The sequence below is a fragment of the Anas platyrhynchos genome, chromosome 1, assembly GCF_047663525.1.
Source record: "Anas platyrhynchos isolate ZD024472 breed Pekin duck chromosome 1, IASCAAS_PekinDuck_T2T, whole genome shotgun sequence".
NCBI classification, from domain to species: Eukaryota; Metazoa; Chordata; class Aves; order Anseriformes; family Anatidae; genus Anas; species Anas platyrhynchos.
This window is the reverse complement of record NC_092587.1, coordinates 138,593,714-138,606,898: the sequence shown is the minus strand read 5'-3', so window position 1 is coordinate 138,606,898 and position 13,185 is coordinate 138,593,714. Positions and strand designations below refer to the sequence as shown.

Genomic DNA, 13,185 nt, shown 5'->3' with positions numbered 1-13,185 from the left:
ATTACTGGCGTATTTCCCTGTGGGAGGAACCACCCCGGGAGGCAAACACCACCCACGCGTTTGATCCATTTCAATCATCGCTTTAAAATGATTTGCTCGATGAGGCCGCGGTGGGGGGAGGAGGAGGGAGAGGAGGGCAGGTGGCCGCGGTGGCGTGGCTCTGCAGCGTGCCCAGGGGACCCCGCTGCTGGAGAGGAGCCGCCAGCCCCGAGGATTCCCGTTTCCTCCCCAGCTGGACGTGGAGGCACCAGATGTGGCAGCATTAGGGAGGCAAAGAAGGTTTAATCCTAGCCCAGGCACCCACGTGCACTGTCCCCCCCTTGCTTCTTAAGGCCCCCACGCAAGGGCAGCCCTGGGCGCGCATTGGTGGGGGGGTCCCGGGGGGGGCGAGGCTGTGACAGGCGTCACAGGGGCCCTGTGGGACAGGGGCTTAACCAGGTTACACAATGCACGCGTCCTGAGAGCATTAGTGGCACGGAGCGTGAGGGCTCCTCAGCCTGCAGGAACAACATAGCCTGCCTTGAAGGGAAAGGAGGTTTCCACTGCGGGGCCTGGGGGGCAATGGGGGGCACCCTGCAGCAGGAAGAAATGTAATTAGCAATGACAAAGCCGGTCTAATTGCCTGGTGTCTTCTGGAAATGCAGCCGCATCCCTGGTGAAAAATGACAGGCTTGGAGCTGAGGGCAGGATTGTAGAGGATGAGGTATAGATCAAGTTAGGAACTGGTTACTATCCACAGGAAATTTAGGAGATGTGAAAACAGGCAGTACTACACTCACACACAAGGTTACTTTGACCAAAGCATCAAGGCACATAAATGTTTCTACTCAAAATGTCCAAATGTGCCCAGTGAAGGGGGTGGTTGAGCTTGTCTCTTACTCTCCAAACACAAGACAAAGCAAGGGGAAGCTTGCCTCAGACAGTACGAGGGACCCACAACACACAACCACTGTGGAGCTTCATCCCTTCCCTTTGCCTAACTCAGCAGTCACAAAGCTGTTTCTAAAGCAAAGACATATAAAAGTCAAGAGATGATAGAGTCAGAGGAGCCACCGTGGTAGAAAAAGGACAAATATATATTGCTATCCCCCATTAAAGAGCAAAGAAAGACACCTTTGTCCTTACCAGTTTACCATCATAGCTGCGTTGTTCTCTGCGATGAAAGGCAGCTCCCCTCTTGCCTTCATCATGGCCAAAAAAAAGGTCCAGAGGATGTACTGGGGCATCTCCTACAAGCTTGTCCTGCTCCTCAGAGCCAGAAAGCAACCCAGTCCTGGCAGCGTGTGCTCCAGTGTGTCAGCTCCGGGCCACCACCAGCTTGCAGTCTGCCTCAGAAAGCTCCTTGTAGTCCTCAGCCCAAGGGAATGCCGCACTCTCCAAAGCCCGAAGGTGCTGCCCAGTAGCTTCCTCCCTCCTGTACACTAAGATTTAGGCTAATAAATGCTTGTTTTCCGATGTCAAGATTTTATATTAATGTCCAGGGTTGCATCTGGGGTGGCTGGATTCTGATTGCAGGGTGGATCACAAAGAGCAGGACACAGATTGTAACTGGGGATTAGCAAAATGCAAAAATCCGATTTTGCACTCGGGAAAGCATCAGTCCGCGATGGATTTTCTGGACTTCATCAAGCTCGTGGTAGGCCAGAAATCAGGGTTACTTATGAATGGCCATCTAAGGCATTTCTTCCTTCTATTGCATTTTTGAATGTGAAAAAGAAAAAAAAAAAATAGCTGTTGCATGAATCCAACTGCTGGGATTTTTTACTTTATTTATTTATTTATTTATTTATTTATTTATTTATTTATTTTTGACACACGAGTCAAAATACACAGCCCTTGCAGTTGCATAGGCAAAATGCTTGTATATGTCACAGGACATTTATGCTTCTCTTTCTAACTTTTTTTTTTTTTTTATTTCAAATACTGGACCTGCAGCAGTCCTGTGGGATTCTGCTGATTTTGTACCCAAGCTGCTATGTTTATCTGTCTTCTCGGAAAAGGTATCCTGGAGCTCCCAATTCACCAACCAATTTTGAAATCGGGAACATTTTAGCTTTGCCACAGAAAATGGCTCTGACATATGCCACCTGTGTGGTGTGTTTTTTTGTGCTAACATCCCCAAATATTATTCCCCCAGAAGAGAAGATACTTGACATCTCGCACTGCTTCCAGCAGTGCCAACATCTGGTGCATCCTGCTGTTGCGTTGCTGAAAGCATTTAGATATGGGATCTGGGTCCACGTGGATCTTGCTGGTTTCTGCAAATGGTTGCCCAGCTCTGTTGCCCAGACCCAGAATCTCTCATTGCTAACTTAGGATCTGCAGTGCCACAAAACAAAACACAAACCCACTCTTTTCAATTCTGCCAGCTGGAGCCCAAACTCTGAAATATCCAAAGCCTAAATAATACAGTAAAAAATCAGCCCTTCATTCTGCACCAAATAAGTCTGATTTATTTTTCTTTTTCTTGAGATGAGTGTTTCCTGTGCAGCACTATCAAAATAACACAAGCTTCTCTTGTGGACCAAAATGTGGATGTCAGCATGATCTGGGACTGCAGTGTCACAGACCTAACATCAGGATTGTGCCAGAACTGTTGATAAAACTGATTCAAGGCATATATGGCAACCAAACAAGCCTAGGGTCTGGCCATCCTCATTAAAATACTCCTGTGAATCCCAGCATAATGGCATTGGAAGAATGCATGTGAGATCCTGAAAATTTGTAAGCACAGTCTCCAGAACTCCATTACCTGGGTACCAAAAAAAAGCCACTATATTAGCTTTTAAAGCATCAGAAAAACTTAAGACCAGCAGCAGCTCAGTAGCATAGCTCTGGGAAGAAATGCACTCTTGAGCTTTTCATCAGTGCTAAATCTGTGATTAGAATTGTTTTTGCAGTGGTGAGTGGACCCCACCAGGAGCAGGACTCTCATCTATAAGTGCTACAGAAACCTATAATAAAAATTACCCCTTGTTCAAGAAAGCTTATGATCTAAGGATATACTGTGGCCTTACAGAAGTAAGAGGGAATTTTGCCACTCCAACAGAGCCAGGATTTCCTTCTCTTTAAACAAAAGGCCAGCTCAGGCAGCTTTTAACATTACTTCAAGAAGTGGTCCCAGGGCATTAAAAAACAAGCTCTGTTTTTGTTTTTGTTTTTTTGCCAGCCCCAAGTCTGCTGGAGAGGATGTTCCTAGTGCAGGCATTTTTGAAAAGGGCAACAGGGAAAATAGGAAAAAATAGCAGCTGGAAGAAGAGCAAATACAAAACCAGGTGATATTATTTCAGTGGAGACAAGAGGTTTGGTAGGTTAAAGAAAACAAAAAGGTAAGAATTAGCTATGGAAGAACATCAAAATATAGGCATTTATTTTCTGTATTCATCAAAAGAAAAAGATAGATCTTGTTGCTCTGCTGAAGCTGTGCAGATTTTTTTTAATTCTAGTTCCAAAAACATACTGTCAAAATCAATAATGCACATCGTCACTCCTTAGCAAGCAGAGACACTGGGACTCAAACACATCCCAGTGCAGCAGCAACTCAGAAGGAGATTACAGGCACGTAGACCCCGCTGCTCCTGGCATATTTTATTGGTAATCCACAAACTGAGAGCTCCTAAATAAAGAGCAAGTGACACCACAGCATGTTCAGCATCCCTGGTTCAAAATTGCACTAAATGGCAGGAAATTAGATGTTGCTTCTCAGGGATTTTCTCCCCAGTTTCACAGCATCCCCTGTCCATCCCCATATCCCTCGTCAGGAAAGCATTTCACCAGAAAATCAGACTCTAGAAGGAAGTCATAAAGATTAAGGCAGGCTGTCAGGTGAGGCAGTTCTATGCTATTCCAGTCTTTCAGTCTAAAATTCTCAGTGTGAATGAGTCTGTAAACTTCATCCAAAAGAACAGAACTCCTCTACCTCAACTCTTCAGGATAGCTATACCTGCAGAAGACCTCTCACTGTAGACCTGTCGTCTGCTAATTAGCCATATTGTCACTTAGCAATAATCCACCAAATCTAACTGCTTAGCAATGCTGGCTGCAACTTAATGCAATTTACTCAACACAGATTCAGTCTGTTATATATTTTCCTTTAGTGTTTGCTCTATGGAAGGTAACAGTCCATTCTTGCAACAGAGATTATAGCTAATCCTTTAGCTCAAGTCATTAAGGTCTTCATTCAATTTGTTCTTTAGAAAATTTGAGTTATGTGCCCGAAAATTTCCAGGATCTGAAAAATACATAAGTCAAAAGGGAAATTATATTTGTTTTATTCTCAGAGGACAATACACTTTTCAGAACAAGCATTACTCTGATTCATCAGCATCCAGCTGAATAATGCATGCTTTTAAATTAATTTGAAGTCAATATAAGTAGAGATCTGCTAGGGCTCGAAGGGGGTTGGTTGTTTTTTATGCTTATGTTTAAGCTCTATTTTTCCCAAGAAAAACAGTAGCCTGTTCTCAGATAGCAAGTTTTTGACTTTGGGGAGCAGTTATCATCAATGAATGGCCATCAGTAACAACTATGGTTTTACATGAACAGTCTGAAAGAGCTGCTTAAGTTCTGATTTTTTATTGAACTGTTAGGGAAGATGACAGCTGGTCTGTCTGTTTTGGAGTGCATTTTTTTTAGGCTTGTATTGAAATTCAGAGGGCCTGACAAAAGCCAGATTAAGGCAATGCTGTGAATTTGGTATATAAAAAAGACATGGAGTTCAACACTGCTGTAGCAGCTTTTAGTGAATTCTTCATGAAGGTAGTACTCTAATAATTGCCCAAGTGAACAAGACATCGCACAATGTCTGTCCAGAAACATGTAATCTTTCCAAGAGTCAAGGCATACAAAATTCTACGAAAACTGCATGCTCCAGAGGGATTTATTTTTTCCTGGAGAAGCAATTTGATGGATTTTGATACTCCAATCAACAAGACCTCTTAAAATCTCTGGGAAAAGCATGAATTTTTGAAGCACAGATACTGGGACAGGCAGTCACTAAAGTGTGGTGCAGGAGGAGCGTCTGGACCTGTTGTCATTCTTGAAAACTGATGGCTTGGCATTAACAAGTCCCTAACGAGGTTAAGCCCTGCTTCTAAATCGGGTTTCTAAGAGTAGATGGCCTTAATTGTTACTCTGACAGGACGGTTTGTGGGACATGGTCAAAAACACGCACTGCCAGCAATCCGGAGATTTCATGCCTGTGAACATCAAGACATGCCAGGTGCATAAAAGGACTGCAGGTTTTCAGTTCAGAAGTAGTCAGTCACTGTCTTCTGCTTCTGTATTCCATAGTACAGAAATCTAGATATTCTTCATACTATTAAGATAGGCCGAATTGTATCCTGAAACAGGAGGTGTAGCTGTCCTGCTTAAGCCCCCAAATCAGTAAGCCTCTCTTATTTTAGCCATGTATGCATTTTTCTCCCCTTAGGCGAATATACTATTATGACAGCACATTTTCATCTCAAAAGGAAAATCGGTTATTTTGTCATCCAGACATACCTTCCTTGCATCATGACTGTGATCTTATCACAAGTGTCGTTTTGGCTGAACAGAGAATCTGTCCCTGCTCGGACTGTCTTTGGTGAGTACCTGACTCTCTCACAGCACGGAGGAAGGAAAGGACTTGTTTGTGGATGTGATTTTCTGTAACAAAACCACAGGGCTCATTTCTGCTTGTGTTGTAGATGTTCTCATGCTCTCTTCCAGTTTAAACTCAAAATCCATTTAAAAACACTTTCTGGGCTTTTTCAAAAAAAAAAAAAAAAAAAAAAGCATAAGAATCAATTATATGAGGGTTAAGGATGGAAAACAGAAGAATCAGATTGTTGTAATTTCCGTTTTTTTTTTGTTTTTTTTTTTTTTCCACTCAGGTGACATATGTGATGGTTTAGAACAAAAAGCTATGCATATGATGATAGTACATACTCTAGTCTAAGCATTTGAAACAGATTTCACTTCAAAACATTTTGTTTATCTGTGTTTTCAAGATGTTTATCTGGGAAAAACCATGTAGAGGTTAATTAGTGACAATTATCTCTATTACCATCAAACAAATTAATATGATTTTGCATTTAGAAAATGTATATTTACTACAGAAGCTGTCATGGAAAAATCCTTTGGGGTCTCTTAAATTACTCGACTTATCACTAGAAGATTGCAAAAAAATAAACAGTCTTAACTGAAGGTTGATGAAATCAAAAAACCTACTAGATGAGAAATGAGGGGAGTGGGAGCAGCTCTGTGTGTGAAACTTTGGCCAACAGTTCTTAATAGAGCCATTCATCTACAGGAGCCTACTGAAATCTGTCAGCACCTTTGATAAAAAATCAATTCACGATCTGTACAGGGAGAGTACAGGTGCCAGCATCACATTGCTGACTGGTGATGCTGATTTTAGATTCATGAAGGCATAACTGAGAGTTCAGTTTTGTCCTGCTGGAGGCATCTGTCCACAGATGGAACTAGTGGCAGCTCTGTCAGCTACTGACTTCTGTGGAGGGAGGAGCTATAGTCAAGGGAATAAATAAGTCAGCAATTTCAGTGATAAAATCTCCGTGTGAGAAAATAAAAGCAATAATCGCACTTTATTATGACAGTTATTGCTGAACAGGTTGATCATTTATTATATAATGTTATCAATTGACAAGTGACACCCTATATATATCATGCATCATTGTACAAGGATAAAATGCTAGTAGGATTTTGGTTTCTGCAACAGTTGGGCTTGTATTATCCTTAAAATCATGCTTAAGTACACTGTAACTACAGATAACCTGAACACAGAGAAGTAAACACCTGAGGACAGAGGCTTTCTTTTTTTTTTTTCTTTTCAGGGAAGTATCTCATTCTTTCAGACCAAACTTTGCAAATACTGATTTACTTCATGTGGCCTTTCTAGCTATCACACTGAGTTGGGGCCCACTCATAACTTACTGGGAATCTCCTAAGGGCTACCAAGCTGATCTCTGCCTCTTTTTTTTCCTCCTTTACAGGAGTAACAACAGTCCTCACCATGACCACCTTAAGTATCAGTGCCCGCAACTCTTTGCCAAAAGTGGCCTATGCTACTGCAATGGACTGGTTTATAGCAGTCTGCTACGCCTTTGTATTTTCTGCATTGATTGAATTTGCAACAGTCAACTATTTCACCAAGAGGAGTTGGGCATGGGATGGCAAAAAAGCCCAGGAAGCTGCTAAAATCAAGGTGCTTACCTTACGTGTTTTAAATACCCAGAATAAAAAGCACTAACTCTGCATAGTTCATATGAATGAATGCAGGATTTCCATCTTCTCTGTGAAGAAGGTGTTTAGTTAATTTGCGATATACTCTTACCTTCCTATAGAGGAATATTTGTGAGGAAATATGCCTTCTTCTGTTCAGAGAGGTAGACTGTCAGTCTCTGCCATCTATATGAAGCGGACTGTTTTCCAAAAAATATAGGGCATTGAGTGCGTGTGACATGTAGTGACCAAATTTGTGATAATCAGCTATGAAGCCATAAGAGATATCTCTGTGGAGGACTCTGTGTGCTCTCCCAGATAAATGGCAAGGCTCACGTTGAGCTCCATGGGTCATGGTCCCACCACAATAACTTTGATAAACTGAGGCAAAAGAGCACTCTGTGAAAACACAACCTTGAGCTTCAAGCCAAAAGGAACATTTTGGAATAGGACTGACTCTTAGCGAATGATGTCCTGGAGAAAGTCTATGTTGGCAGGCATCCTGCCAGAGCAGTGCCAGGAGGGGGGCTAGCAGAGACACTGAGCCCTTCACTGCACTGCTGCTTTCAACCAAGAGGGCATGGCTGGCATGGGGGCAACAGCCTCTCCAGCTGCAGGGCTGCTTCACCCTGACAGGAGAAGCTGCTAACATACATGCCCCCTGGGATCTGGGTCCAGACAGCCTTGCTTCATTATCTCTGACATCAGGGAAGCTTTAGCCTGAGTAAGAGCTATAATATGGAGGCAGAAACAGCTGTTTGGGAGTCAAAGTCAGAATAGCCCCCCAGCGTTTGTTAGCATGATTGATTACAGTGCTTAAGTTTGGGGTCTGGTATCCTTAGAACCTGTTTCCACTTTCTCTTTCTGTGGTCTAACGTTTTGGTCTTTGCACTGCAGAAAAAAGAGCGCCAATTGCTGGGAAATAAATCAACAAATACTTACAGCACTGGGAAGATGACCCCCGCCCCAAACATGCCAAAGGACTCAACCCCATCTGTCATCTCAAACACAGCTTCTGCTCCAGCAAAGTCCACAGAAGAAAAGCCTGCCGAAAGCAAAAAGACTTACAACAGCATCAGTAAGATTGACAAAATGTCCCGGATAATTTTTCCAGTGCTATTTGGAACTTTTAACTTAGTCTACTGGGCCACATATTTGAATAGGGAGCCTGTCATTAAAGGTGCCAATTCTCCAAAATAAACTGAAGGACTCTAAAGCCACATGTGAGCCATACTTACAAAGCAGATGTTACCAAGGAAAATTTGAGATCCAGACAACTTTCTACATTTGGGCAATATTCTTCAGGAAGTTTTTTGCATGTTTAATAATATGTACAAATAATATTGCCTTGATTGTTTCTACATGTAACCTCAGATGTTTCGGAGACAATTATATTACTTACAGCAACAGATCTTGATAAAAGATCAGAAGACATTGAACATGGCTTCTTTGCTGCTGAGTATCTTGCATTGATAGTTTACAAATAAAATAAGTTATATTTTTTAACTGTTCACGTGTACTACATATCGTGGTTTTTATACTTCAGATGTACAGTCATACAAATGTAGGCTTAACCTCTATTTTACAGAAGAGCTCCACTATTGTCATCTGATAGGTTACTGTGAGTAATGCCAGTTGTAAATGTGCCAAATTATTAACTGTAGGGCTATGTTTGAGCACCTTTACTGGTTATAGGTAGCGCATTACTCCACAGATAAAACTGCTCAGCCCAATTTTCATTAATAGAAGTTAATACAAGGTGGTTAATCCTAATGGGGCTATGCTGATTTTCACTCCTTGAGTCTCTAGCTTGCAGTGGAGTAACATGGAGAGCAAGATGCTACTTGTGTAAATAAAGGTGGTGGAATCTTGCCCTTAAAAAATAAAATAAAATTGGGTTTTGCATTCCAAGAAAATTTTCTTGAATGGTTCTCAGTATCTATTCCAAAAATTAGAGATATATTGCATGAAATTAACATAGATTAGGAACATATTTGTGCAAATAAAACTTTTGACAATGGCAGTAGACATTTTATTAAGGTAAAGCAGCTCATGTTTGGACGTTTTCCTGAGAAGATTGTGTTATATTAGCAGAGATAAACAGTAAAGAATTACAGTAATTCTGAAATAATTATTACTTGTTTCCCACAGTGAAAACCAATCAGACAACACTAAGAAGTGTGATCAGAAAAAAAAAAGAAAAAAAGTGCTTCATGACAGCAAGGTATTTCAGTGACAATATTGACAGAAAGGTCTTTGTACTGTCCATCTGAAAATTTTCTATAAAACGCCTTGCTGCTGCCAGTGTGTTTTGCTTTCACAATGAATGAGAAAATGCAATCTGAGTTTTCAGCTCTTTTCTCCTTGGCATCTTTCTTTGTTCCAGAAGCTTTTGTAATTTAATCTTAATGTTTAAATAAAAAATGCATTCGACACTTGATTGCAAAATGTCATTCTTATACTGGTTATCATTTTAGAGACCAAAAAATCACCACTGGAGCCAGAAGAATTGCATAAATGCATGCAATGAAGCAGATGTGTGTGCATGATACATCCTCACTGTTGCCCAGAAAGGTACATATGGAGTGAAGACAGTGAACTGGGATATTTCAGAATTTGGTGTTATTTTGCTGTGGAGCATCAGTCCTACATTCTATTTGGGACAGAGAGGAGAGCCTGTGCCCTTCCTGAGACGTCCCTTTTGCATGTTGGTCTCTCCTCAGACTTTCACAAAGTCTCTGTTTAAGGGTGGAGTTTCTGCTTCACTTGGAGGTCAGGGTTGACTCCAGGACTGGGGAGCTGTCTGGGCTTCTCGTGTCATCTCTTCTTCCCCTTCGTTCCTAAACATTGCTGAGAAAAAAGCTCATGAGTGTATTCCTTTTTTCTTTTTTTTTTTTCCTGATGCTGCTGTGTAATTGGACTTTTGCAGATTCCCAGTGGCCAGGGAAAAGCCAGGTGACTGAGCAGGTGCCTGGTAGCTGGCAAGGAGGATCCCATAAGGGGCATGCCCGTCTATTAGTTACAGGGCTGCCCTGAGGCAAGGTGAGGCTTTGGATCTCTGTATTAATTTCAGCTTCCCATGTGGCTTTTATCAGCCACGTAGCTCCTCATTCACTTCACTTTTTTTAAAGTGGGATGATGTTATTTGGATGCAATTAATTCAGTCCTTTGGGGATCAAAGCAGTGAAAAAATGCAAAGCCTTTTGGGCGGCAAAGCTTCATAAATCCCTGTGGTTATTTCTTTTCTTGCACATAGGTTACTCCCACAAAAAGGTGAGAGCCTGGGAGACCTCCTGTTTTCTCAGCAAAATGCACACATGTTGCACTGGCCATCCACAGTAGTTTGCTCACTGTGCACCTCCAAAACAGCTAAAAACACCTGGTGACCGACAGAGGGAAGATCTTCATGTATACGCAAGACAGACCCTCTCAGCTGCAGCCTCTGCTGCCCCTGCCTATGTCCACAGAAATGTATAATGAGTGCAGAGCTGCACTCAGGGCAGGGCTCCATGAAGATCCAGAGAAGGAGAGGAGAGCCCAACGTGCGTCCAGGACAGGCAAACACAGCAATTGCTTCTAGATGGGATGTGCATACCCATGGACATTGGTAACCATATGACCATGGACAAGTCTCCTTGCTAGGAATCTGCCCACAGCTCACCGCTTCCAGTCCCACCAGAGTGACAGATGAGGTGTAACTCTCACGACATCACTGACACAATGCAGTGCACCAAACTAATCTTGCTCAACCAGGTGTCAGGGAATGGTGGGTGGACTGATAAGGATCAATTAGGAGGTAGTCCATGTGGAGACTTGCCTTTTTTTTGACCCCAAAAGTATGCACACTAACTACCGAGTTGTTGGCAGGTATGTATCAGTACCTGTAAGTTCCATCTCTTCCCAATCATTCTTGCAAGCTAAAGGTGGCACAGGCTCTCAAAAATTTTTATCACACATTATCGTTTATGATAACATCTGCAATTGTAAAAGGCAAGCTGGATTCTGTTCAATAAGAGTTTTTTTGTTTGTTTGTTTTACTTTGGATGGTAAGAGTGTTATTTAACACTTCTTCCCCTCAGATAGCAAACATTCAAGTGACAAAAACAAGGTGGTGGTATTTGTGATATAATAATAATAATAATAATAATAACAATAACAATAATAATGTTTGTTGCTCTTTGTTTGTTTTAGTTTTGAGTTGTTTTGTTGTATTGTTCCCCCACCTTCCCCACAGGAACATGAGGTAGTTGTAGGGTTTAAAAAAAATACCTGTTATTGAACAGAGAAAGATTAAGGAATTAGTGTGATAGACACTGACCAAAGCTGGGTGCTATGGGTTCAAGTCCAATCTGGAGTGTGGGACTGTTGCTTCACAATTCTCTAAATTGACAGAAACTATATTGCCTTCCTGAGATGTTGCTTGCAAGAAGCTAGAGGAGTACTTGGGAGGAATATCATATACATATACTCAGTGCCTCTTCTCAATAAATCTCTTCTTTTGGCCACTTTCATAGAAAGGATACTGCCCTAGGCAGACCTTTGTACCAACCCCATAAAGCTCCTCAGTGTATGTCCTCCAGCAGAGAAGGTTGGAGGACAGCAATAGCTGCTCAGACCCTTAGGTCACACAGTACTTGTGGCAGTGGCACCAGCATGCTTCTACAGAGGCTGTATTTACTGCATGGCTGAAAAGTATGAGCAATCTGTGAACCTCCAGAGGAGACCATGTGTGGTAAAAGGATATCTAAATACTCACAAATCCCAGAACAGAAATGAATCACAAGAAGTTGCTTTTTACTGTCCTCTAACTCCTACAAAAAGCTTTCAATTTGAAGCTTTCCCCTACGTGAATGAGAAAATCAAAACCCTCTTTAAAGCACCTTCTCCAGAGCCATTCTGTCTGCCTTAGAGGCTTTTTCATGTTTGCTGTATTCACTCAGACCCAAACCTGACTCTTAGCCTGAATGTCTCAGCATCACTTTCTGGTCTCCATTTCTGGACTCAGTGCCAGGAGCTCAGAGTCTAATTTTACATGTATGAAGAGTCTGAACACAGAACTGCCTGCAAACAGGAGCTACAGGATTGGGCCCTTTGTTTTAATTTAATAGACAATGTATTGAAATTTACCTGATGTGTAGAACCAACAATTAACTACCTGCTAAAGGCATATGACACCAGAGACGTTTTATCACTTCCAGTGATAAATGTAATTTCCAGTTGTTGACTATTGCTTTCTGTGTTTGAAGATAAAGGCAGTAAATTGTGGTTAGGGTTTGCTCTGTTACCGTGGATTTGCTAAATCACGTTGAAAACTCCTGAAGAAGCTGCCTGTCTTTCATTTCTCAGAGGATCCCACACATTCCTCATCCTTGCTCAGAGTTGAAACGACAGAAGAAGAACAAACGACCTCCCAGTGTGAGCTGCTGCCTGAACAGTAGGTGTTGCCCCATGGTTCGGGAGATGCTTCAATGAGCCGATCGATTCAAGGCTGAAATACGTAAATGCCACTGCCTCACGCCACACAACACCTAACAATTTAAATAAACTCGCTGCGAGCAGCGGAACAGTCTGCGTGGGAGACCATTACTCACCGATGGCATCTGAACTGTGGGAGATGGGAGCATTTCCCAGATCTTGGCTCCAAGAAAACACCTTGGCCCATCCTGCAGCAGGCTTGGGCGGTAACTGGAAGTACATCAGCCTCCTCGGGCTTCCCCTGGATGGAGATCAGTCCCCCGGGAGCTGGGGAGCTGTGCTGGTACCCCCAACACAGCGGAGCTGGGGCCCTGCAGGGTGCATCTCCTTCACAGCCTGGTCACGGCCAAAGAGGCTAATGAGTAGGGATGGCTCGTTGCTGGGTTTTGCCTGTGTGCTTTCATGAAAAACTGTTGAAAAGTGATTGCTTACAACAATTCAGCACTGGAGAGTAAGTGCGTGCTGTTCTACTGCCAAATTTCCTCA

At 42.4% G+C, this 13,185-nt stretch overlaps 1 protein-coding gene across 3 annotated transcripts in view; it reads left to right on the top strand.

Moving 5' to 3' along the window:
* GABRA5 (gamma-aminobutyric acid type A receptor subunit alpha5) overlaps positions 1 to 9,664 on the top strand; it is a 56,759-nt gene extending 47,095 nt beyond the window's left edge. For all 3 annotated transcript variants that reach the window (XM_027446805.3, XM_027446816.3, XM_072030533.1), the window contains 3 exons: positions 5,432 to 5,584; positions 6,996 to 7,207; positions 8,122 to 9,664. In XM_027446805.3, coding sequence (XP_027302606.1) covers positions 5,432 to 5,584; positions 6,996 to 7,207; positions 8,122 to 8,424 — 668 coding nt within the window. In that variant the 3' untranslated portion in view covers positions 8,425 to 9,664. The remainder of the gene's footprint in view (positions 1 to 5,431; positions 5,585 to 6,995; positions 7,208 to 8,121) is intronic.
* Positions 9,665 to 13,185: the final 3,521 nt, after the last annotated feature.